Consider the following 24,487-nt stretch of genomic DNA (forward strand, 5'->3'; position numbering starts at 1 on the left):
AATTTATGACCTCAGGTTATTAGCATAATACCTAACCCCTGCATGTCCGTTACATGTGCACAAAAACTGGAGATGACTTTAATTATCTTCCGAGCCCTCTGGTCAGTGCATTCCAAATCTGTTCCAATAAAGTCAGTACATTCCAAATCTGTTCCAATAAAGTGTCAATGACAACAAGGAAAATCAGTGGTTCAGCAACCTGGGATTCTGTTTTGATTTGGTTGACAAAATGCATTTTGGAATTATACCTGTGCATACATATTTAATTTAGTGTCCTTTGATGCCGCATCAGATAGATATTATTGCAATGACCATTTGGAACTATTTGTCACTGGGCTGCTTTTTTAATGTTTGACACCTTGATGTGAAGTTAAGAGGCATTGAAGAGATATATCTGTATGTTTGAAGAAATTATCCTATGTCCAAATGATTCTTTTCCAACTTGGCATTCTTTTACAGCTCGAGGCTTTACCCAATGGACTATTTCAGTGCCACAACCTGCGGACACTCCTTGTGGGAAAGAACAGCTTGACAATATTATCACCTCTCATAGGTGATATGGAGAACCTCATACATTTGGAACTGACTGGAAACCAGTTTGAGTTCCTGCCTGAAGAACTCGGCCGGTGTAACTTTAAACCAGGTGAACTTATTGTGGAAGAGTCAGTCTTTAATTCATTACCAGCTTCCGTCAGAGAACGTTTCTTTAAAAGCGACGCAGAGCAAGCGTAATCGGATCTTCTGCCAAAGTCAACCAGTGTTTGCAGAGATTATGGGAGGAAACACTGTTGTCGCTGGTCAGGACCTCGGCTCGGAGCTACATGGAGTCTTCAAAATTGAAGACCAACATTTATCAGCTACCAGACAGTTATCTGTCAGATATCCAGAGCAGCGTTTGTATTATAAATAAATGACTAATTTCAGACATGTTAGTGGATAAAACAATCCCTGGGACATAGGTCGTGAATGGCAGAAGGGGAAAATAATTCAATATTGATCAAGAAGCCAAAAGTGACAAATATTGTGATGTTGATTTAGCCACACTCATTCTAAGCAAAATGGGTTTGTTGATTGATGCTCTTTGTTGTTACTTTTGCAGAAGATATAAATTTGCACATTGTACAGTCTGGGGATCTGTGGGTGGGTGGAAATTTTCAGATTTCCAAAATAAATATATAAAGTGTTAAATAAAAGTAAAATTGCACTTTAAGTGATGGTTTCACATCCTGAACTTTGTTTCCTTTCAGGTGAAGGCTATCAGAGAAAGCCTTCACCTGCTATTATTTCACAATGTTCAGTCAGTAATCAGGGGCCATGGGAACTGTTAAACATGTTAAACTAGCTAGAATGTCGATGTTTCTCTTTACGCCATTGTTTAGTTATTGAGGTTTTTTTAAAAAACTTGGAACATATTCTGGCAATGCTATTAATTCCCACTGCATACTTTCAAATATATATTTTATTAGCTGTACTGAATTTAATATTTTTTAAAGTATTTAATAAATACTTGGCATGTCAGTCTCTTTGCACTGTTTGGAATGGCAAGGGTTTATGGCTGTATGTAGGTTTTCATCTGATTGTTTAAGTTTCCTCCTCCTGGTGCATTGCACTGCCTGAAGCTGGGGCTGGAGCTCATCGACTTTGAGCCAAGTTTTCTCAATCTGCTGATGCTTACTGCAGACATGGTCACTGTGGATCATACAGGTGTCCACCATCTCCCATGTACAACAGCTGCAACACATCACCTTCCCTGCCATCTCTATATTGTATTTTGATTATTGAATTGGGGATTCACTTTTGAAATATCACTCCATGAATGTTTGCAGTTATATTAAGTATTTTAGGTAGTTACGCTATAGATTTAATACACTATATCTACCTCCGGCTCCTAGATTAAGCTACTGCCCCGATATAGAGAACAGGGAATTAAAAGTGGTGGCACGGCGGCACAGTGGTTAGCACTGCTGCTTCACAGCACCAGGGACCTGGGTTGAATTCCCTCCTGTTGGGTGGAGTTTGCACCTTCTCCCCATGTCTGGGTGAGTTTCCCTCGGATGCTCCAGTTTCTTCCCGCAGTCCAAAGATGTGCAGGTTAGGTATATTGGCCATGATCAATGCACGGGGCTGCAGGGATAAGGTGGGTAGTGGGCCTAGGTAGAGTGCTCTTCTGGAGGGTCGGTGCAGACTCAATGGGCCTCCTTTTGCACTCTAGGGAATCTATGGAATTGATGGAAACGTTAAACTTGACCAACGAAGTCCCTACCTGGCCTTTTTAATTAATGCCTCTGGACTTCATCTCTTAGGTTTCACTGCCTCTGGTACCCTTTCTCTTAGACAACTGTTCAAAATCTAGAAGCAACTTTCCCTCCATTAAACGAGAGACTGAGAAGGCCAGACACTCATCCAATGTAACTGCAACTGTGCTAAGACATACATGATGAACACATTATGCAACTGTTTCATGAGATCAACTGAAAGACCTGTGTTTCTCTCAAGCACTTAGGGCAAAGGGGAACAAAGGATATGGGGGAAAGCGAGATGAGGCTATTGAGTTGGATGATCAGCCATGATCAGAATGAACGGTGGAGCAGACTCGAAGGGCTGAATGGCCTCCTCCTGCTCCCATTTGCTATGTTTCAATGTTTCTCTCCTTCATGTTAAATGTAGCTGGGAATTTAGGAACACCCATCACCCATCAATGGGGGCAAAAGATTAGAACAAAACATAGTCAAAACATGATGGCAATATTTCTGAATATTTCACAGCAAAATATATTTTTTAATTTACCAGGATTCCAAATTAAAGTTTTGAAAAACTGTTACTAAAATATGAGACAGGGAAATGGAAATAGCGTACCCAAGGTTACTTACCTAACGGAATCAGAAGGATTAAATAGAACAACTTATTTCTACAATAAAATAACCTATTTGCCTATTAATAGTCTTGGTGGTATTGGCATAATGAAAAAGATACAGTTAGTTGCATTTTGACATAAATTCCAACAATTCAAAGATCAAATTGGGCATTATAGAATCATACGGCAGAATCTTCCAGCCCTATCGCGGTGGGAACGGGGTCAGGAAATGAGCCATTCAAAGATCCATGTGTCTGGACGGGAAAATCCGGCCAGTGGGATGGGCTGTAAAATTTCCCCCACAGAATTATAAAATGATCAGCGCACAGAAGAAGGCCATTGGGCCCCTCGTGTCTATGCTGGCTCTCTGTAAGAGCAACTCAGCTGCTTCTAGTCACCGGTTCTGTCTGCTTTACTCGGTAAAGCTTTTCGATCAAATGAAACCCGCAAGAGCATTCCACACCCTGACCACTTTCCTATCAATTAGGTTTTTCCTCTCATGTTGCTTTGGTTCTTTGGCCAATCACCTTAAATCGGTGTACTTTGGTGGCCCTTTGTGGGAATGATTTCTTCCGAACTATGATGTAATCAAAAATCCTCCCTTTGGGGACTAATCCCAGCTTCTCCTATCTATTCATAGGGGTGGCACAGTGGTACAGTAGTTAACACTGCAGCCTCACAGTGCCAGAGACCCGGGTTCGATTCCAACCCTGGGCGACTATCTATATGGCGTTTGCACGTTCACCCCAGTGTCTGCGTGGGTTTCCTCCAGGTGTTCTGGTTTCCTCCCACAGTCCAAAGATGTGCAGGTTAGGTGGATTGGCCATGCTAAATTGCCCCAAGGTGGGGTTACAGGGATGGGTCCCAGGTATGGTACTCTTTTGGAGGGTCAGTGCAGACTCGATGGGCCAAAAGGCATCCTTCGGCACTGTAGGGATTCTATGAGTCACCTCATTGAAGTTCCTCATTCTTCTATCATTGTTTGGCTGACTCAGGATCGATGACTGTGTTTTACAACCAGGATTCTCTGGAGCCCAAGTGTGCACCTCTAAAGGGTTCTACACAATTTTCATGTCTCTCTCTCTCAGCATTCCTCTCGCTCACCAGCACAGGATTTTGCTTTCCAGATTTCCTCCAGGTACATAAGAATCCGTATCTTGACTCGTAGAGAGAAACATATTTCGGTTGGTAATGAGTTCTTAATCTAGTCTATATTTGCAACTTAGTGGTACTTGCGGGTTAGGCCTTCCACTTGGGAAAGGTACGGTTGATTCTTTTAAAACAGTGTTACAATGTTTACTGAGAGCGGAGCTCGCCCCTAGCAATCCGGAAAAATGCTTTATATTAACTCTCCTGTAACTGAGATAGGTTTCTGCCGTCAAACAGTTGACCCCAATTCCAGTCATTTGCTGCACTTGAAGAAAAAGACATGAAACCAAGTGACGGCTGCCATACTGCATTAGTCAGATGACAAAGGTGGATAGTTTGCTGATGGTGTTAAATGTCCCGGAGAGGTTAAAGGAGGCTCACAGCTATTGAGTGACCGCAACCAGAGGAGCCTCATTTCTGTGAGGGTGGCAGAAGCCGGACAGAAGTTGATTTAATCAAAGAGGAATGTGATAAGTGAGCATGAAACCAGGGGGCAGCAACACTTCTAGCCATCACTTAACCTGAGCATTTACTACTGGAATAGCCCGTTATTCCACTCAGCGATTCCTGAACCTTTTTCTGGCATGATCCCACCTTAATGCTTCACACTTGGTATAACCGCAGAATGAAAATCAAGAGGGGGGGAGGAGGAGCGGTGAAGGGCAGGGGCAGAGCTGTTATATAGGGTGGGGGGAGGGGGGTGTTCAAAGAACAGGAATACAGTACAAGGTACAACTAAGATAGCTATAATCGATTGTGTCTGTGATTGGGCCTCAGAGCTCCTTGGGTTAGGCCTCGCTGACAGGTGTAACAATGGCGGAATAAAGTATAGATAAATTCACCTAATGCCACCCATAATTTGAGAGTAATTTAGTAAGAGCACAGATTATTCATGGGCAGAAATGAATTCAGAATGGGTTTGTTAATGTTAATAAAATTAACACATATTTTGAATAAAAACAATTGGTGAGACAGAAGACGTGAGGTAGCTGAGGCATGTATGAGTTTTGAACGATATTTGACAAGGTGCTTCTCAGGCTTGGCACAAAATCCCAAGATGAGAAAATGTAGCACCATCGGGCGAAAGAATTAAGCCCCAATTTTAACTCTGGATAAGTTTGTGGGCAGTGATCCAGGTTCCCAGTGTGAACAGGGAGTGGAGTGATTGTTCAGTCCTGTAGAGGGACAGTGATCGAGGATGAGGAGATGGGCCCACGGCAGGAGGAGACCTAAGCTGTCCTCTGGGAACCCAAGGGGGGGAAAATAGAACCTCGATAGGGTCGACGTGGAGGGAAATCTTTCCACTTGTGGGGGAGTCCCAAACTAACGGTCATAAATATAAATTAGTCATGAATAAATCCAATAGAAAATTCAGAAGAACATAATAGGTGCATAAGAACATAAGGAATAGATTAGTTGGCCCTCGAGCCCGTTCCGCCATTCAACAAGATCACGGACGGTCTCATTGTGGCTGTATTGTTACTTTGCTCCCTGCCCCTTATAACTCCTGATTCCCTTGGAGACCAAACATCTGTCTATCTTGGCCTTGATTATATTCAATGATCCAGCCTCCACTGCTCTCTGGGGAAGAGGATTCTAAAGACTAACTCTCTGAGAGAAGAAATTGCTCCTCGTCTCTGTTTTGATTAGGAGACACCTTATTTTGAAACTGCCCTCTAGCCCTAGATTCCCCTGTGAGGGCGGCGGGAGGGCATCCTCTCACCATCTACCCTGTTGAGCCCCCCCTCAGACTCTTATATGTTTCAGTAAGATCAGCTCTTATTCTATTAAGCTCTAATGCAGAACGGTGTCAGCGAATTTAAGTGGGAACTAGCGAAACACCAGTTAACTAGCTAAACGGGTTTCCCTAGAAGAGGGTGAGAGGAGGCTCATGTGGAACAGGTTAGGCATAGGCTTACTGGGCCAAATGGTCAGCTGCGCTAGAAACCTGAGCTCCTGAGTCCAATCCTTTCTACCTTTGGTCCCTGGCCACTTCCCACTCACACCGCCTGATACAAACTGCAGTCGGGATCTGATGACATGGGGGTCCAGCTTATGCAGCTTATGAAGACCCCTGGCAAGTTTGGGCAGAGGTCCTTGCAACTTGCCTAGATTGGAATTGCAATCTGCCCACTGTTGCGGACTCCAGGGAGGGCAAAAGAGATCAGCTTCCTGTTTCAATTGAAATGACATACAGGGACCTCTTGTGTCACAATAAAGATGGTAAGAGGTGATTTAGTAGCATTTTTATAATAATATTTACAATAATAATCTTTATTGTTACAAGTAGGCTTACATTAACACTGCAATTAAGTTACTGTGAAAAGCCCCCTAGTCGCTACGTTCTGGCGCCTGTTTGGGTACACAGAGGGGGAATTCAGAATGTCCAATTCACCTAACAAGCAAATCGTTCAGGACTTGTGGGAGGAAACTGGAGCACCCGGCGGAAACCTGCGCAGACACGGGGAGAATGTGCAGATTCCGCACAGACAGTGATCTAAGCCAGGAACTGAACCTGGAACCCTGGCACTGTGGAGCAACAGTGCTAACTACTGTGCTACCGTGCTGCCTATGTGTTTTTGACAAAGTAAAGGTTATTTCCTCTGAGATCATCAATTTAAAATTACCATCAGAAGGGAGAGGCGAGAAACATTTATTCTTAGAGATGGGACAGGGACTCGTTGAGATTGAGTAAGGTTGATAAGTGTCTGACACAATGGGAGGTGTAGGAATATAATGGGCTCTATGCAGAGCAGGGCTGTGGAATTATTCTACCAAAGAGTCAGCATAAGCACATTGCAGTGAATGGCCTCGGTCTAGGTGGCAAGCTTCAACAACTCTGTCATAGAAAAAATTAAATGGCACAACCTCACGTGGAAATGGTTCCACTTATCAGCACCTTAACATCTGTATGTTTGACACACCTGCAGCAGCTTTCTATTAGAGATCTGAACATTGAAATTGTCCCAGTTTAAGGATGTATCATTGGCAGCTGAAGATACAATAGCAGGAAGCAGCCCCCGACAAGCATCCATGCTTCGAAACATGTAGAAATCACATGATTGCTAACTATCATCACCAGGACTTTCCACACTGGAATTTTGTCCTGTAGTTGAAAATACCAAAGGAAACTAATTTTAGAAGCAGTAAAGTTAAACACAATTTTCTTCTTGACGTATGTGTGCACACTCAAGTTCTATCTCCCAAAACATTTATCAACATGGATTGCTCTATGGAGATCCAGCATGGATTTGATGGGCTGAATAGTCTTCTTTTTGTGCTATTATGACTATGTAAAGTGAAAACTGAATCCAGATATAACCGAGGCAAAAAATGATGAATGGGTAAGTTTCGATTGAGCAATTCCTTCAAAATGTTCCTTCCGCATTTGACTCAACATCAGATTGTCAATGTACACAGCACAATTCTCTCATCCAGAAATGATCTTATTGGTTAGTCTTTGGAATGTTGCTGGCACGTTCCTCATTCCAAATGGCATAACTTTGGACTGGTACAGACAGACCATTTGGCGTTACAAAAGCCGAAACTTCTTTCCGATAAAGGTACTCGCCAGTATTCTTTAAGCAAGTCAATTTTGGTGATGAAGTTTGGACAGTGAACTGTAGGAGAGCCCACTCCCGGAGTGAGGCACAGCCAGAGTGAGTTGAAACTCGGGAATTTGAAACAGAGTGGGAATTGAATTGGTAAGTCTTCTCCTCTTTCCTTTTTTATGAGTTTAGTAGTCCAGTTAAAAGGTTCAGAAGCAGCTGCCCCACCCAGACAGGTGAGTGTCAGTTATCTGTCAATCTCCTGAAGCCTGGATACGAGGCAAGAGGTGCCGATTACATACTTTTGAAGTTTAACTGGTGTGTGATCATCTGAGTCATCTCAGACCATCTCAGTTCCATTTAAGAACGGGGCTTCAAAGCGCACTCACATTGAGCTTTGCGCATGAGCAGTGGGAGAGCCCACATCAGGAGCGAGATACAGCCAGAGTGAGTTTGAAACTCAGGAAATTGAAACAGAATGGGAATTCGGTGCAGAGCGGCAAGGGGCGCTACAAGAGAGAGAGCTGATTGGTAAGTAGTGGGTAAGGTCAGTAATGTTTTACAAACTTTAACACTTATAGTTTGAAAATGCGTTTTGTGGTTTATAATCTGTAAGGGGTATAATTGGTAGTAATCAGGACAAGGAAAGAAGAGCAGTAGAAAATTGGATACAATCTAATATCAAGCATATTCCAAAGCTTTAATTTGATGGGGTAATTCATGGCAAGAGATCTCAAAGCCTTGGCTTGCTTCTCTTGCTCCATGTGGGAAGCCGGCAACATTTCCAGTGCCCGGGACCAGCATGCGTGTAGGAAGTGTCTCCAGCTACAGCTCCTGGAAGCCAGGGTTTTGGAGTTGGAGTGGCAGCTGGGGATAATGTGCAGCATCTGTGAGGTGGAGAGCGTCGTAGATAGCACATATAGAGAGGTGGTCACACTACAGGCTCAAACTCCACAGGCAGGAAGGGAATGGGTGACCACAAGACAGAGAAAGAGGGTTCGGCAGGCAGTGCAGGAATCTTCTGTGGCTATTACCCTGCAAAAGTTTGGATACTGTTGAGGGGAATGACCTCTTGGGGAAAGCAGCAACAGCCAAAATTGTTGTACCCCGGTTTGTTCTGTTGCATAGGGGAGGAGTAAAAAGTGGGAATGCAATAGTTATAGGGGATTCAATTGTATGGGGAATGGACAGGCCTTTCTGTGGCTGCAAACGAGACTCCAGGAAGGTATGTTGCCTCTCTGATGCTAGGGTCAAGGATGTCTCAGAGCGGTTACAGGACATTCTGGAGGGATGAGGGTGAATAGCCAGTGGCCGCGGTGCACCAACGACATGGGTAAAAAAAGGGGTCATAAAAGCAGAATATATGGAGTTGAGAAGTTGTGAAGTCGGAGCTCAAAGGTAGTGGTCTCAGGATTACTGCCAGTGCACGTGCTAGTCAGAGTAGAAATAACAGTATATATCGGATGAATATGTGGTTGAAGACATGGGGCGTCATTCTCCGCCGGCGGGAGTCTCCGTTTTGCCGGCGCCCGGGGGTTTCCCGACGGCGTGGGGCTGCCCCACAATGGGAAACCCCATTGACCGGCAGGTGTTACGGAGACTCCCGCCGGCCAGTCGGGGCAGAAATGTGGCGGGGCGGGTCGGAGAATTTCGCCCATGGTGTGAGGGGGAAGGTTTCAGATTCCTGGAGCACTGGTTAGCAGACAGGAAGCAAAAAGTTGGAATAAATGCGTCTTTTTCCGATTTGCAAGCAGAGAGTAGTGGGGTACTGCAGAGATCTGTGCTGGGACCCCAACTGTTCACATGATATATTAATGATTTGGATGAGGGAACTAAATGTATTATCTCCAAATTTGCAGATGATACAAAATTGGGTGGGAGGGTGAGCTGTGAGGAGGATGCAGAGATGCTTCAGCGGGATTTGGATAGGCTGAGTGAGTGGGCTTATGCATGGCAGATGCTGTATAATGTGGATAAATGTTATAATGAGGTTATCTGCTTTTGTAGCAATAATAGGGATGTTTGACTGCAATTGTATCGGGCATTGGTGGAGCCACACCTGGAGTATTATGTGCAGTTTTGATGTCCTTATCTGAGCAAGAATGTTCTTGCTTTGGAGAGACTGCAGTGAAGATTTACCAGGCTGATTCCTGGGATGTCATATGAGGAGAGATTAAGATGGTTAGGAATTTATTCATTGGAATTTAGAAGAGTGAGAGGGGATCTCATACAGATATATAAAATTCTAACAGGACTAGACAGGGTAGATTCAGAAAGAATGTTCCCGATGATGGGGGAGTCCATAACTAGGGGTCATAGTTTGAGGATAAGGGGTAAACCTTTTAGGACTGGGGTGAGGAGAAATTTCTTTACCCAGAAAGTGGTCAATCTGTGGAATTCACTACCACAGAACGTAATTGAGGCCAAAACGTTGTGTCATTTCAAGAAGGAATTAGATATAGCTCTTGGGGCTAAAGAAATCAAGGAATATGGGGGTAAGGCGGAATCAGGGTATTGAACTTGATGATCAGCCATGATCATAATGAATGGCGGAGCAGGCTCGAAGGGCCGAATGGCCTCCTCCTGCTTCTATTTTCTATGCACGTTTCTATGTAAATTTTCTTGTTCCACCTTTTCAATAGAATCTTCCAAATGAGGAATTCGGTTACGAATCTGATTTTGGTACTGCATTGTTTTTCCTGTAGTCCATACACAATTGTTGCATTCCATTTGGTATTGGTACATCACAATAGGTGAGCTTCAATCACTGCAACTCACTTCAATGATATCATTTTTAAGCATTCTTTCAGTCTCCTTTTGAACCTGTGCCAACTTTAGTGGATTCAATCTGCATGAATGCTGCTGAATTGGAACAGAATCTCCTACATCTACGTCGTGTACAATCACCTTTCCACTTGCTAGTTTGTTCCCACATATAACTTTATGTGACTGCAATAGCTCTTTTAGATCACTCTGATTTTCCTACGGAAGGTAACTCAGTAATTTATTCAAATTTCTTATTGCTTCATAAGAACATAAGAACCAGGAGCAGGAGTAGGCTTCTGGCCCCTTGAGCCTGTTCCGCCATTCAATAAGATCATGGCTGATCTTTTTGTGGACACAGTGGTAGGTAAACCATTAAAGGCAAGATTTAGTGGGTCTTACCAAATCCCAGTGAGCCAGAGAAGACACAGCCAGCGTGAGACACAGCTAAGAGTGAGTTTGGGAATTTGAAGCTAGGTGGGAATTCAAAGCTGGGTTGGGAGGAGGTGCTTTTTATCCCTGGCAAGTGACCGGTAAGTAGTTTTTCTTGTTTCTTTTTCTTTTCATTGGTATATTTATTTATTTTTTCTTCGTTTTGTTTTTTGGAATTGTAGTTGTATAAGTTAACCGAAGGTTTAAGACACGTCCACTGTCCCTGGCTCCTTCACATGGAAGAAGTGTGTCCAGTTGCAGCTCCTGTTAGACCGCTTGACAGCTCTGGGGCTGCGGATGGACTCACTTTGGAGCATCCGCGATGCTAAGCACGTCGTGGATAGCACATTTAGCGAGTTGGTCACACCGAAGGTGAAAGTTACTGAGGGAGATAGAAAATGGGTAACCAAAAGACAGAGCAAGAGTAGGAAGGCAATGCAGGTGTCCCCTGTGGTCATCTCCCTGAAAAACAGATATACGCTTTGGATACTGTTTAGGGAGATGGCTCACCAGGGGAAGGCAGTAGCAGCCAGGTTCATGGCACCGTGGCTGGCTCTGCTGCGCAGCAGGGCAGGAAGAAGAATGGCATGGCTATAGTGATAGGGGACTCAATTGTAAGGGGAATAGAGAGGCGGTTCTGCGGACACAATTGAGACTGCAGGATGGTATGGTATGTTGCCTCCCTGGTGCAATGGTTAAGGATGTCTCGGAGCAGCTGCAGGACATTCTGGGGGATGAACAGCCAGCTGTCATGGTGCACATAGGCACCACGATATAGATGAAAATAGGGCCGAAGTCCTACAAGCTGAATTCAGGGAGTTAGGAGTTAAACTAAAAAGTAGGACCCCAAAGGTAGTAATCTCAGGATTGCTACCTGTGCCACGAGCTAGTCAGAGTAGGAATGTCAGGATAGATAGGATGAATGCATGGCTCGAGAGATGGTGCAAGAGGGAGGGATTCAAATTCCTGGGGCATTGGAACTGGTTCTGGGGGAGGTCAGACCAGTACAAACCGGATGGTCTGCACCTGGAACCGATGTCCTAGCGGGGGTGTTTGCTAGAGCTGTTGTGGAGGGTTTAAACTAATGTGGCAGGGGAATGGGAACCAATGCAGGAAGTCGGAAGGTAATAAAACAGGGACAGAAACAAAAGGCAGTAAGGGGGAAAGTGTAAGGCAGAGAAGCCATAGTCAAAAATCAAAAAGGGCGACAGTACAAGGTACAGTGACTGAAGGGAGCTCAGTGAATAGGCCCAGTAATACCAAAAGGAATAAAACGGGAAGTAAAAACATAAATGGTAAGCGACGCAGCAGGTTGTTACATGAAGATATGGGTTCAACAACAAGGAAAATTAGAAGAAAAGTTAAGAGGAACTATAACTTAGGAGAGGTTACTGATCGAGGTGTTAAGATTAAAACAGAGGTATAAAAGCCAACATAAGTGCACTTTACCTGAATGCTTGTAGTATTCGGAATAAGGTAAATGCGTTGATGACGCAAATCATCGTGAATGACTATGATTTAGTGGCCATTACTGAAACATGGGAAAGGATGGTCACGACTGGGAGTTAAATATCCAAGGATATCAAACTATTCGGAAGGACAGAGTCGATAGTAAGGGAGGTGGTGTAGCTCTGTTATTTAAGGATAACATCCGGGCAATAGTAAGGGATGACATCGGTACTATGGAGGATAAGGTTGAATCCATTTGGGTGGAAATCAGGAATAGTAAGGCGAAAAAGTCACTGATAGGAGTAGTCTATAGGCCACCAAATAGTAACATTATGGTGGGGCAGGCAATAAACAAAGAAATAACTGTGCATGTAGAAATGGTGCAGCAGTTATCATGGGGGATTTTAATCTACATGTCGATTGGTTTAACCAGGTCGGTCAAGGCAGCCTTGAGGAGGAGTTTATAGAATGTATCCACGATAGTTTCCTAGAACAGTATGTAATGGGACCTACGAGGGAACAAGCGGTCCTAGATCTGGTCCTGCGTAATGAGACAGGATTGATTAATGATCTCATAGTTAGGGATCCTCTCGGAAGGAGCGATCACAATATGGTGGAATTTAAAATACAGATTGAGGGTGAGAAGGTAAAATCAAACTCTAGTGTTTTGTGCTTAAACAAAGGAGATTGCAATGGGATGAGAGAGGAGCTAGCTAAGGTAGACTGGGAGCAAAGACTTTCTGGTGAAACAGTTGAGGAACAGTGGAGAACCTTCCAAGTGATTTTTCACAGTGCTCAGCAAAGGTTTATACCAACAAAAAGGAAGGACAGTAGAAAGAGGGAAAATCGACCGTGGATATCGAAGGAAATAAGGGAGAGTATCAAATTGAAGGAAAAAGCATACAATGTGGCAAAGATTAGTGGGAGACTAGAGGACTGGGAAAATCTTTAGGGGGCAACAGAAAGCTTCTAAAAGAGCTATAAAGAAGAGTAAGATAGATTATGAGAGTAAACTTGCTCAGAATATAAAAACAGATAGTAAAAGTTTCTACAAATAGATAAAACAAAAAAGAGTGGCTAAGGTAAATATTGGTCCTTTAGAGGATGAGAAGGGAGATTTAATAATGGGAGATGAGGAAATGGCTGAGGAACTGAACAGGTTTTTTGGGTCGGTCTTCACAGTGGAAGTCACAAATAACATGCTAGTGACTGATAGAAATGAGGCTATGACAGGTGAGGACCTTGAGATGATTGTTATCACTAAGGAGGTAGTGATGGGCAAGCTAATGGGGCTAAAGATAGACAAGTCTCCTGGCCCTGATGGAATGCATCCCAGAGTGCTAAAAGAGAGAAAGGGCGTACTGGCGCTGGAGGGTGTGCAGAGGAGATTCACTAGGTTAAACCCAGAGCTGAAGGGGTTGGATTACGAGGAGAGGTTGAGTAGACTGGGACTGTACTCATTGAATTTTGAAGGATGAGAAGGGATCTTATAGAAACATATAAAATTATGAAGGGAATAGATAGGATAGATGCGGGCAGGTTGTTTCCACTGGCGGGTGAAAGCAGAACCAGGTGGCATAGCCTCAAAATTAGGGGAAGTAGATTTAGGACTGAGTTTAGGAGGAACTTCTTCACCCAAAGGGTTGTGAATCTATGGAATTCCTTACCCAGTGAAGCAGTTGAGGCTCCTTCATTAAATGTTTTTAGATAAAGATAGATAGTTTTTTGAAGAATAAAGGGATTAAGGGTTATGGTGTTCGGGCCGGAAAGTGGAGCTGAGTCCACAAAACAAATCAGCCATGATCTCATTGAATGGCGGAGCAGGCTCGAGGGGCCAGATGGCCTACTCCTGCTCCTAGTTCTTATGTTCTTATGTTCTAAAAGCTCACCATAATCCTTAATTCCTTTACTGTTCAAAAATCTATCTATCTTTGCCTTAAAAACATTCAACAAGGTAGCCTCAACTGCTTCACTGGACAGGGAATTCCACAAATTCACAACCCTTTGGGTGAAGAGGTTCCTCCTCAACTCAGTCCTAATCTGCTCATCCTTATTTTGAGGCTATGCCCCCTAGTTCTAGTTTCACCCGCCAGTGAAACCACCCTGCTTCTATCTTAACTATTCCTTCATAATTTTATATGTTTCTATCAGAAACCCCTCATTCTCCTAAATTCCTCATTGTCCAATCTAATTTGAAGAATGTCAAATTCAGAATCAGCTGGATTTATCTCTTCTCCCTGAGTTATAACTACTAACACATCCTCCTGCTTTCCTTCCCTATCAGTATACCTTTTGAGTGTATTAACGTGAAACACTCTTGAGTTTTTCTTCTATCTGGCATTCTTATCAAATAATTCAACTCACTCAATTTCCTTTTGATTTGGTCAGACCCATTAAATCTTGCCTTTAATGGTTTATCTACCACTGGTAATTAAACTGATAATTTCTCCTCGCTAATAAAACTACTAGATTTTGATTTTCTATCTGTCTCTTGTTTCATCACATGCTGTGACAAGTTTAAATGCTTTCTAGCCAACTCATTAGTCCTATTTAATCGCTCCCTAAAGTTTGACACATAATCCAAAAATGTAGGGCGGGATTCTTTGTTCCGCCAGCCCCGTTTTCCGGCATGGCGCACCCCCGCCGGCAGCGGGATTCTCCATTCCCACAGCTGTCAAATGTAGTTTCCCATTGTGAGCCACCCCAAGCCTTTGGGAAATGTGCATGGTGCTTCCGGCAGGGCGGAGGACCCCACCGATGGAGAATCCTGCAGGTAGTCTCAGAACTCTGACTCACCAATTTCTCCTCAATCAATTTAAATAGCCCTCTTAATTCATGACCAAAAGTAATTTTGAATGGACTGAATTTAGTTGCTTCAATTGGTGCATCCCTATTTGGAAATAGTACTGGCAGAATTCCTTCATCCCACTGGATAATCCTGACTATAGGCCCTCAGAATGGTCTTTAAAGTTTGGTGCCACCTTTCTCATGCACCCTGCAATTCTGGATGATATGCAGTTGATTTAAATTGCTTTACCTCTAAGCTATCCATATCTTCTCTGAGTAACCCTGACATAAAATGTTATCTTTGATTTGATTGGATTTCTTTTGTTAATCCAAATCTGGTACAAATTTGGATAACTTCTCTACAACCCTCTTAGCTGTAATATTTTGTAATGGAATAGCCTTCGGACATCTGGTAGACACATCCATTATAGTCAACAAATACTGATTCCTGCTGTTCGTCTTAGGAGAGGGTCCCACGCATTCAATTAGGACCCTAGTGGAATGGGTATTAAGGGCGCTGGTTTGATTACTGCTCAAGGTTCCCTATCACGTGACATGTGTGACATGTACAACAAAATTCAACCACATTCTTCGGCAATCCAGGCCAATAAAAACGCTTTTGTATTTTTGTTTGGGTTTTCCTTATTCCCAAATTCCCCCCTCCACCCTTACTGAAATCTTATACGCTACCCACAAAAGCTCCTTTCTAAAACCCACCATAATTATAACTTGATGAACCTCTGCACATTTCTCATCTTCCTAAATATGTAAAATCCACTTTATCACGAATGTATTGGGCGGGATTCTCCGTCTCGCCAGCCGGCCAATGGGGTTTCCCATTGTGGGGCAGCCCCACGCTGTCAGGAGACCCCTGAGCTGCTGGTGTAATGGAGAATCCAGACAGCGGAGAATCCAGCCCATTATTTCTAATGCAGTAACACTCCGGTATACACTCAGATTCCATTTCTGTGTATGCTTTCTGATACAGCAGCTTTATCTCTGAATCCCTCTGTTGTAATTCAACCAACTTTCCTGAACTAAAGATGTCAGCTTCATGCTCCACCTGCTCTTGTTCTTTGTCAACCATCTGGTCAGAGATTTTTTCTGATAGCTGAACCTCAGCCTCTCTACCTTCACACCTTGATTGCTCCTCCTCCTGTCACAACCTGTGGCTTGGTGCTCTTGTTACCACACAATCTGGAAACACCCCAGGATATGCTTCTTGTCACACCTCAGGTTTTTGAATCTCCATAGGCACAGTAGGCATCATTCCCACAAGTGATCCAGATGTATCATCCAGGATAAATTGTACTCCTGATAAAGATAATTTCCCTGATACTCCGACCACCACTTCACCACGTTTTACCGGACTCTCAAACCTTACCTTACATAACGGAATAATACTCACTTCACCATTAATACCACATATTACTGGGGACTTCTCGGGCTATACGCTCAATGCAGGGAAACGTGAACTGTTCGTGGTGCATCCAGGGGACCAGGGAAGAGGGATAGACGACCTACCGTTGAGGAGGGCGGAAAGGAGCTTTCGTTACTTGGGGATCCAGGTAGCTAGGAGTTGGGGGGCCCTGCACAAACTTAATTTGAGGCGGCTGGTGGAGCAGATGGAGGAGGACATCAAACGATGGGATTTGTTGCCACTCTCGTTAGTGGGCAGGGTACAGTCGATTAAAATGATGGTCCTCCCGAGGTTTCTTTTTGTGTTCCAGTGCCTTCCTATTATGATTACCCAGGCCTTTTTTAAGCGGGTAGGTAGGAGCATCATGGGTTTTGTGTGGGCAAATAAGACCCCGAGGGTAAGGAGGGGGTTTCTGGAGCGTAGTAGGGACAGAGGAGGGCTGGCGTTGCCGAATCTGGGTGGCTAGTATTGGGCAGCCAACGTGGCGATGATCCGTAAGTGGGTAATAGAGGGAGAGGGGGTGGCATGGAAGAGGTTGGAGGTGGCGTCCTGCAAAGGAATGAGCCTGGGGGCGCTGGTGACGGCACCGCTGCCGCTCTCGCCGACAAGGTACACCACGAGTCCGGTGGTGGCGGCAACGCTAAAGATCTGGGGCCAGTGGAGACGGCACAGGGGTGCAATGGGAGCCTCGGTGTGGTCCCCGATCAGAGACAACCATCGGTTTGTCCCAGGGAGGATGGACGGGGGGTTTCAGAGCTGGCACCGGGCAGGGATCAGAAGGATGGGGGACCTGTTTATCGATGGGACGTTTGCGAGCCTAGGGGCGCTGGAGGAGAAGTTTGGGATACCCCCGGGAAATGAGTTCAGGTACATGCAGGTGAGGGCGTTTGTGAGGCGGCAGGTGAGGGAATTCCCGTTGCTCCCGGCACAGGGGATTCAGGGCAGGGTGATTCCGGGTGTTTGGGTCGGAGAAGGCAAGGTTTCGGCGATATATCAGGAGATGAAAGAAGAGGAGGAGGCTTCGGTAGAGGAGCTGAAGGGCAAATTGGAGGAGGAGTTGGGGGAGGAGATTGAAGAGGGTCTGTGGGCTGATGCCCTGAGTAGGGTTAATTCCTCTTCCTCGTGTGCCAGGCTTAGCCTGTTACAGTTTAAGGTTATTCACAGAGCGCATATGACAGGGGCGAGGCTGAGTAGGTTCTTTGGGGTGGAGGACAGATGTGGGAGGTGCTCAGGAAGCCCAGCGAATCACGCCCATATGTTCTGGTCGTGCCCGGCACTGGATGGGTTCTGGAAGGGTTTCGCGAGGACTATGTCTAAGGTGGTGAAAGTCCAGGTCAAGCCAAGTTGGGGGCTGGCACTATTTGGGGTGGCGGACGAGCTGGGAGTGCAGGAGGCGAAAGAGGCCGGTATTCTGGCCTTTGCGCCCCTGGTAGCCCGGCGGAGGATCTTGCTATTATGGAAAGACGCAAAGCCCCCCAGTGTGGAAGCCTGGATAAATGACATGGCAAAGTTCATCAAGTTGGAGAGGATAAAGTTTGCCTTGAGAGGGTCTGCGCAGGGGCTCTACAGGCGGTGGCAACCGTTCCTAGACTATCTCGCGGAGCGTTAGAAGGAGGTCGGTCAGCAGCAGCAGCAACCCAGGGAGGGGGAGGGGGGGAGGGGGGAGGGGGGGTCTCTTTCGGGGGGGGGGTATATGGGTGGGCGGGGAAGAGGGTTTTCCTCGGGGCACTGGAAAAAGGAAAAACATAAACATATGGGAGAGTCAATATGTGCGGGAGGAACCCATTGTACAAGTTCTGTATTATGTTGGATTGATATGTTTATGTTTTGTTCTGTTCCTTCTCTTTTTCTTTTCTGTTACGGGGGGGGGTTTAATTGGTTGAAAATTTTTGTTGGAAAAACTTTAAATAAACATTTTTTTTTTTTAAACCCACATATTACCACCTTTTCTGGAAATACTACTTCTGAATTACATATCTGCTCATCTCTCACCATTAAAGGTTGACTTGCTCCTGTATTCCTTAAGATTTTAACATCCTTTTTAAGTTGATATTCTCTATGCCTTTCCAACTCCGTTTTCTTCTATTTTCTGAAGTTCAATTTCTCTCTCTTTCCTCATTTCTCTTGCCATTACCTCTCTCTCTCTTTCTCCTTTTTTCATGCCATTGCCTCTCACTTTCATTTCCCTTTGCTTCTGCCATTGCCTCTCTCTCTTTGTATTTCACTTCAATTTAAGCTGTATTGTAGGGACTCGTATTTTACTTTCTCATAAGAATCAGCAGTCCGATTGGTGGGAGGTGTCAAAAATACAACTTTATTGTTGTTAATTACTTACTTGAATACACTTGAATAAGAACTGAATAAAAATTTGATAATACATTAAAAAAGTCAGGCATTAAGTACAAAAAGGAATCACTGTAAACACAAACAAACAGATAGGATTCACAAATTCAGGAACAAAGACCTCGACCACGAGGTCCTACTTTTAAGGGAATTCTTATCCCTTTTTTAATCCTTCATTTACTTTTATTGGCTTCTAATTCTCAGCTGAAACCTCCTGGTTTGTTCAATTGAATGTTTGGTACTTAGAGGACATTTTGTTCATCAAATATTGGAGATTTCTTAAGACTGACTGGTGCCTATCAAACCTAGCTCAGCATCTGCGTGCGCAGTCTTAGGAAAAGTACTGCATATGTTTTCCCACACTTGCCATGTTCCACAGCTTGGCAGAGACCTTCAGAATTGATTAGTTGATTAGACAGAGAATAATACGTTCTCAGTGTTGAATATACTGGAATAAAATGGTCAATTCATTACATGAGACACTGACTGAGTTCCCACAGTGAAGACACTTTTAATATTTAGCTTGTTAGCTTTATGCATTCAACTAGCCCTGAGATGAATAAAACTATGAATAAAACAGACTTTATCAGCTGTCTCATGTCTTTAGTATGTTGTATTTGTTTAATTCACAACTGGATCTTAGCTAATTCCAATGATTCTTATCACAATTCAGGCTATGTATCTTCCAAATTTAAAGCTTCATCTATTGCATTAATCATCTCTACCTCCTTCACCCCTGCAGGTAACCTCAACTGCAACTTGTCCGCCATTTCCAAAAGTTTTGTTTTATCCAGCTTTTGTAAACCAACCAAGGTTATTGTTTCAACATCCAGGGAACTCTTAGCCACTGAAAGGCTATTTTACAAGTCACTCACTATTAAACTGACAGATATTAACACTTGAAAGCAGAAGCTCCTCACGCTCACTGACTTTAAATTCAATTATTCAGCATGGTAGCATTGTGGATCGCACAACTGCTTCACAGCTCCAGGGTCCCAGGTTCGATTCCGGCTTGGGTCACTGTCTGTGCGGAGTCTGCACATCCTCCTCGTGTGTGCGTGGGTTTCCTCCGGGTGCTCCGGTTTCCTCCCACAGTCCAAAGATGTGCGGGTTAGGTGGATTGGTCATGATAAATTGCCCTTAGTGTCCAAAATTGCCCTTAGTGTTGGGTTATGGGGATAGGGTGGAGGTGCTGAACTTGGGTAGGGTGCTCTTTCCAAGAGCCGGTGCAGACACGATGGGCCGAATGGCCTCCCTCTGCACTGTAAATTCTATGATATTCCAATGCAAACAAGGAATTACACTTTTTAAATCCTGGATGAGCCCCCAATTTTTGTTAGGATCCCGGATGAGAACCCAACTATTTGCAATTTGTAAAGTTGTGGGGAAATATCACTGCAGCACGGGGTGATAACACTGACCCATAGGTATCTTTTTGTTTAAACAAACGTTAATTTGAACACAGAATTAACCACATTAACAATTACCAGAGAAATAGCTTTACAGTTAACAGTTACAACAGTTCTTAAGTAAAAGGAGAAACTTTAACTTACTTCCTAAACCTGTCTTTGTGTTCATATTAAGCAAACCAATATAGTCCAAATACCACTGAGGAATAAAGTTAACAATGAGGTTTCTATTTGCTTTTCTCTGTGTTAAATCTTTGGAGAGAGAACTTTCCAGGACCAAAACTGAAACACCTCTGTTCAGATTAAAATCCTCGGAAGAACTAACCTTTCAGACAGACATGGCTCCTCCACTTAATTACATCATCTGTAGCCAAAGCATTAGGTATTTTCCATCTCCTTCCACAAGATGACCCATGACCTGTTTAGGAAGGACCAAACACAATATTGCTCAAAAATTATCTACACTTCAGTTGTCCTTTAAACCTAAACAATATTCCATTATCCTGTAAAATCAACGATTTCCTCACTTTTATGACTCCTTAATCACAGCTATTAAAAAAAATTGAAATGAAATGAAAATCGCTTATTGTCACAAGTAGGCTTTAAATGAAGTTACTGTGAATAACCCCTAGTCGCCACATTCCGGTGCCTGTTCGGGGAGGCTGGTACGGGATTTAGAGTACCCAATTCATTTTTTCCAATTAAGGGGCAATTTGGCATGGCCAATCCACCTAACCTGCACATCTTTGGGTTTTGGGGGCGAAACCCACGCAAACACATGAAGAATGTCCAAACCCCACATGGACAGTGACCCAGGGCTGGGATTGAACTGGGGACCTCGGCGCCTTGAAGCTGCAGTGCTAAGCACTACCCCTTATTCACAGCTTTAATAGACATTCTGTTTGAATGCATCTTAACCCAGGTTTTAGAAACATTACCCAAAAGAAGTATAAAATATAAAATATGACAATTTCTTCTATTTGTCACAGTTGTAACCATTCTATGATTCGATGAATCCCGTGTCCACACTCCCAGGCCTCTCACAAGAATTTTAAATAATTGTTCACAATGTGGGCCTTACTGGCAAAGCTGTGATCTCTAATCTCCCTGGAGAGTGTGGTTGTCAGCCTTTCTCATGAATCTCTGTGTTGGAGGTACGTCAAAGCACGAACTCTGGTGCACCATGGTCAACAGTAAGGGTGACCTGTTAGTGATTTGCTTACGATTTCAAACTTACTGGGTCAAAAATTCTGATGTTTTCCAAGTGACCATGAAGCACTTTGATGCAAGCAAATGAAAGTGACAGAAGATTGATCAGTTGGATATTCAGCCTATCTGGTCCATACAAGTGCTTAAGCTCCACACAATCTTCCTCCCACCCCTCTTCATCCAGTCCGATAAGTATCCTCTATTTATTTCTCTCATCCCCAGGACCAGGCTAATGCTCTGGGAACATGTGTTTAAATCCTACCATGCCAGCTGGTAATAGGATGTGGAATTGAAAGTTAGTCTTAGTAATACTGACCACAACAATTGCCACCGATTGCCATTTTTAAAAAATCCATCTGGTTCACTAATGTCCTTTAGGGGAGGAAATCTGCCATCCTGACCTGGTCTGGCCTACATGTGACTCCAGACCCCCAGCACTGGGGTTGACTCTTCACTGCCCTCTGAAATGCCGAGCAATTCAAGGGCAATTAGGGAAGGGTAACGAATGCCGAATCTTGCCAGCGACGCACACATCCATGAAAGAAAGAAGAAAATCATATGTGTATCTAAGCTTACTGCAGCTAAGTTATTTGCCTTCGCTGTTCCCTGTGGTGTGAGTTCCACATTCCAGCCACGCTTCCGTACTCAGCCAGTCGTCTTGAATTCACTATTGAATTTCTGGGTGACCACATTGATTTGGTGCATCAGACACGCCTCAGTTGGAAGCACATTTGCCTCCGAATCACCATGTTTTAGATTTGAGCACCCAAGCCAAGGCTGACATTCCAGTGAAGTATCAAGGGAGTGCTGCACTGTCTTTTGGGTGAGACGGAAGACCAAGGCCCCATCTGTCTGCTTGGATGGACGCCAAAGATCCCATTGCACGATTTCAAAGAAGAACAGGGTTGTTATCTCAATGTCCTGGAAACTGTTTGACCCTCCTCAATCAACATCACACAAAACCCCCTCCCAGAATATTTGGTCATTATCACATTGCTGTTTGAGTGTTTGCCGGTCACGTTTGGCACATTACAACAATGACAACACTTCCGAAGTAAATGACTAGCTGCGAAGCACTTCAAGATGCACGATGATCCTGAAGAGCGTTTCATTTTAAAAAAAAATACTTTTATTCTCCTTTTTCACATTTTCTCCCAAATTTGCACCCACCAACAATAACCAATAAGCAGTAATGAATATAATGTCAATCCCCAAATCAACAACAACAATCCCACCCTCCCACCAAGCCCCAAACAACTGCCCGCATGTTAACATAAACAAATAATAAAAAGGAATCAGGAATCACCTATAGTCACCATTAACACATACTGTCCCCAACCCTCCCCCAACTAATGTTCGATGTTATCCAATTCTTGAAAGTGCACAATGAATAATGCCCATGAATTGTAGGACACCTCCATCTTTCCCCTCAGTTCAAACTTAACCTTCTAAAGAGTCAAGAATTCCAGCTGGTCTCCCCGTCACACCAGGGCACAGGGTGGAGAGGTTGCTCTTCATCCCAACAGGGTCCGCCTTCGGGCGATCAACGAGGCGAAGGCTACAACATCTGCCTCCGCACCCGTTTCCAACCCCGGCCGGTCCGACACCCCGAATATGGCCTCCCGAGGGCCCGGGTCCAGTTTCACGTGCACCACTTTAGAGATTACCCTAAAAACCTCCTTCCACTAATCCTCCAGCTTTGGACAGGACCAAAACATATGAATGTGATTTGCGGGGGGCCCTCGCAACGTTCACTCACATCTTCTACCCCCTTATGAAGGCAAGCTTTTCTTCATCTCCCCATTCCAAAAGATAATTAAAATCCACAACACATTTCACTGAGACTGACGCATGCAGTGAAGAAATATATACAATGGGAAGATACATTACTTAATAGCATAACTGCTGTGTTTACATCAGGAGAAAAGGCCTCACAAGCTCCAAGACACACAATCAGTTTTTGGAATGCAAAAGGACTGCATGAAAATAAGAATCAAAAATCACTGTCAGGTTTTGGGATAGCGAACAATTAAGTTTGGATACCAACTGATCATCACAGCGAGCTGTCACCCAACCCAGCAGGAGGAGTAACATGGCAAATATTAATGATTTTTAAAATGAGTTGCCAATAATAGCTGATTGGTTCCTGCAAATCAACTGCACAAACAGGTTAGAACCTGTTCCCGTGTTTGAGGTGTTTCAGTATTACCGTTATAAAAATACTTTTGGTTCACAGGCAGATAAATAAAAATCTTCTTTCCAAATGCCAATTTCTCTTCCACTTTCTGACCGATAAGCACGGCAGCTAGGAAGGACTTGCAAAGGGAGAACACGGAAGCCCTGGAACCCTGGAATCTGGGTCCAATTCGGTCAGAAAAACTCTGTCACCGTGAAAATGGGGGAGGATGTCGAATTCCGAAGGTCCCACCCACAGAAAAACGGCACCTACAAATTTTACAGGGGCGGGAGCCGGAGCGGAGATGGGTCGGGGTTTCCACATCCGTGTTTTGCAGAGGAAGTTGCCCATATAAGACAGCAGCTTCCTGCGGTCATGTCTGATTTCCATTAGCCAGGATTGGGAAAGACAATGATGGCAGATTACACCTGGCAGGAGCAGGTCCAAACTTTGTGGAGTGCTTCGGAGTGTGTGCCCTTTTGGAGAGGCAAGGTACCTCTTTGGATATGGTCCCTGGAAGCTGGGACAACTATGAGGCAGGCCAGGTCCCCTTTGTGACAGGTAACCTTCCTTTGGGATTGTTAAAAGTGGACACAAATGTGCATAAAAAGTGTATAAATTCATTGAAACTGACAAGGCAGCTGTCAAAATAAGTCCTCTAAAGTACCAAAAACAACTGTCAAGCTTTTAAAACTGCTACCCTTTAAATCTTTGAAAAATGTATATGGAGTGTTAAAAACATCATTGCTTGCTAGTTCTGCTGATATAAGTCTGAAGGGCATCATTCCTGCATTACTGCTGTATGACAGATTTCGCAACGTTCCATCATCACAATGGAGTGCCTGCCATTTCACAGATTCACTGATAGTGTTTATAGACTCTTTGAAGTGGGACAATGAATTCCAATGTTTGTTTTTATGAGGGATTAAGAACCTAAATGAAACACTG

The 24,487-nt window shown here is 44.0% G+C and overlaps 1 protein-coding gene across 1 annotated transcript in view; it reads left to right on the forward strand.

Moving 5' to 3' along the window:
- LOC140426101 (volume-regulated anion channel subunit LRRC8A-like) overlaps nt 1-1,465 on the forward strand; it is a 32,647-nt gene extending 31,182 nt beyond the window's left edge. Inside the window, exon 2 of the mRNA XM_072510457.1 lies at nt 460-1,465. Within this exon, the coding sequence (XP_072366558.1) occupies nt 460-732 (273 nt within the window). The 3' untranslated portion in view covers nt 733-1,465. The remainder of the gene's footprint in view (nt 1-459) is intronic.
- Nucleotides 1,466-24,487: the final 23,022 nt, after the last annotated feature.

This window comes from Scyliorhinus torazame, chromosome 7 (genome assembly GCF_047496885.1).
Source record: "Scyliorhinus torazame isolate Kashiwa2021f chromosome 7, sScyTor2.1, whole genome shotgun sequence".
NCBI lineage: Eukaryota > Metazoa > Chordata > Chondrichthyes > Carcharhiniformes > Scyliorhinidae > Scyliorhinus > Scyliorhinus torazame.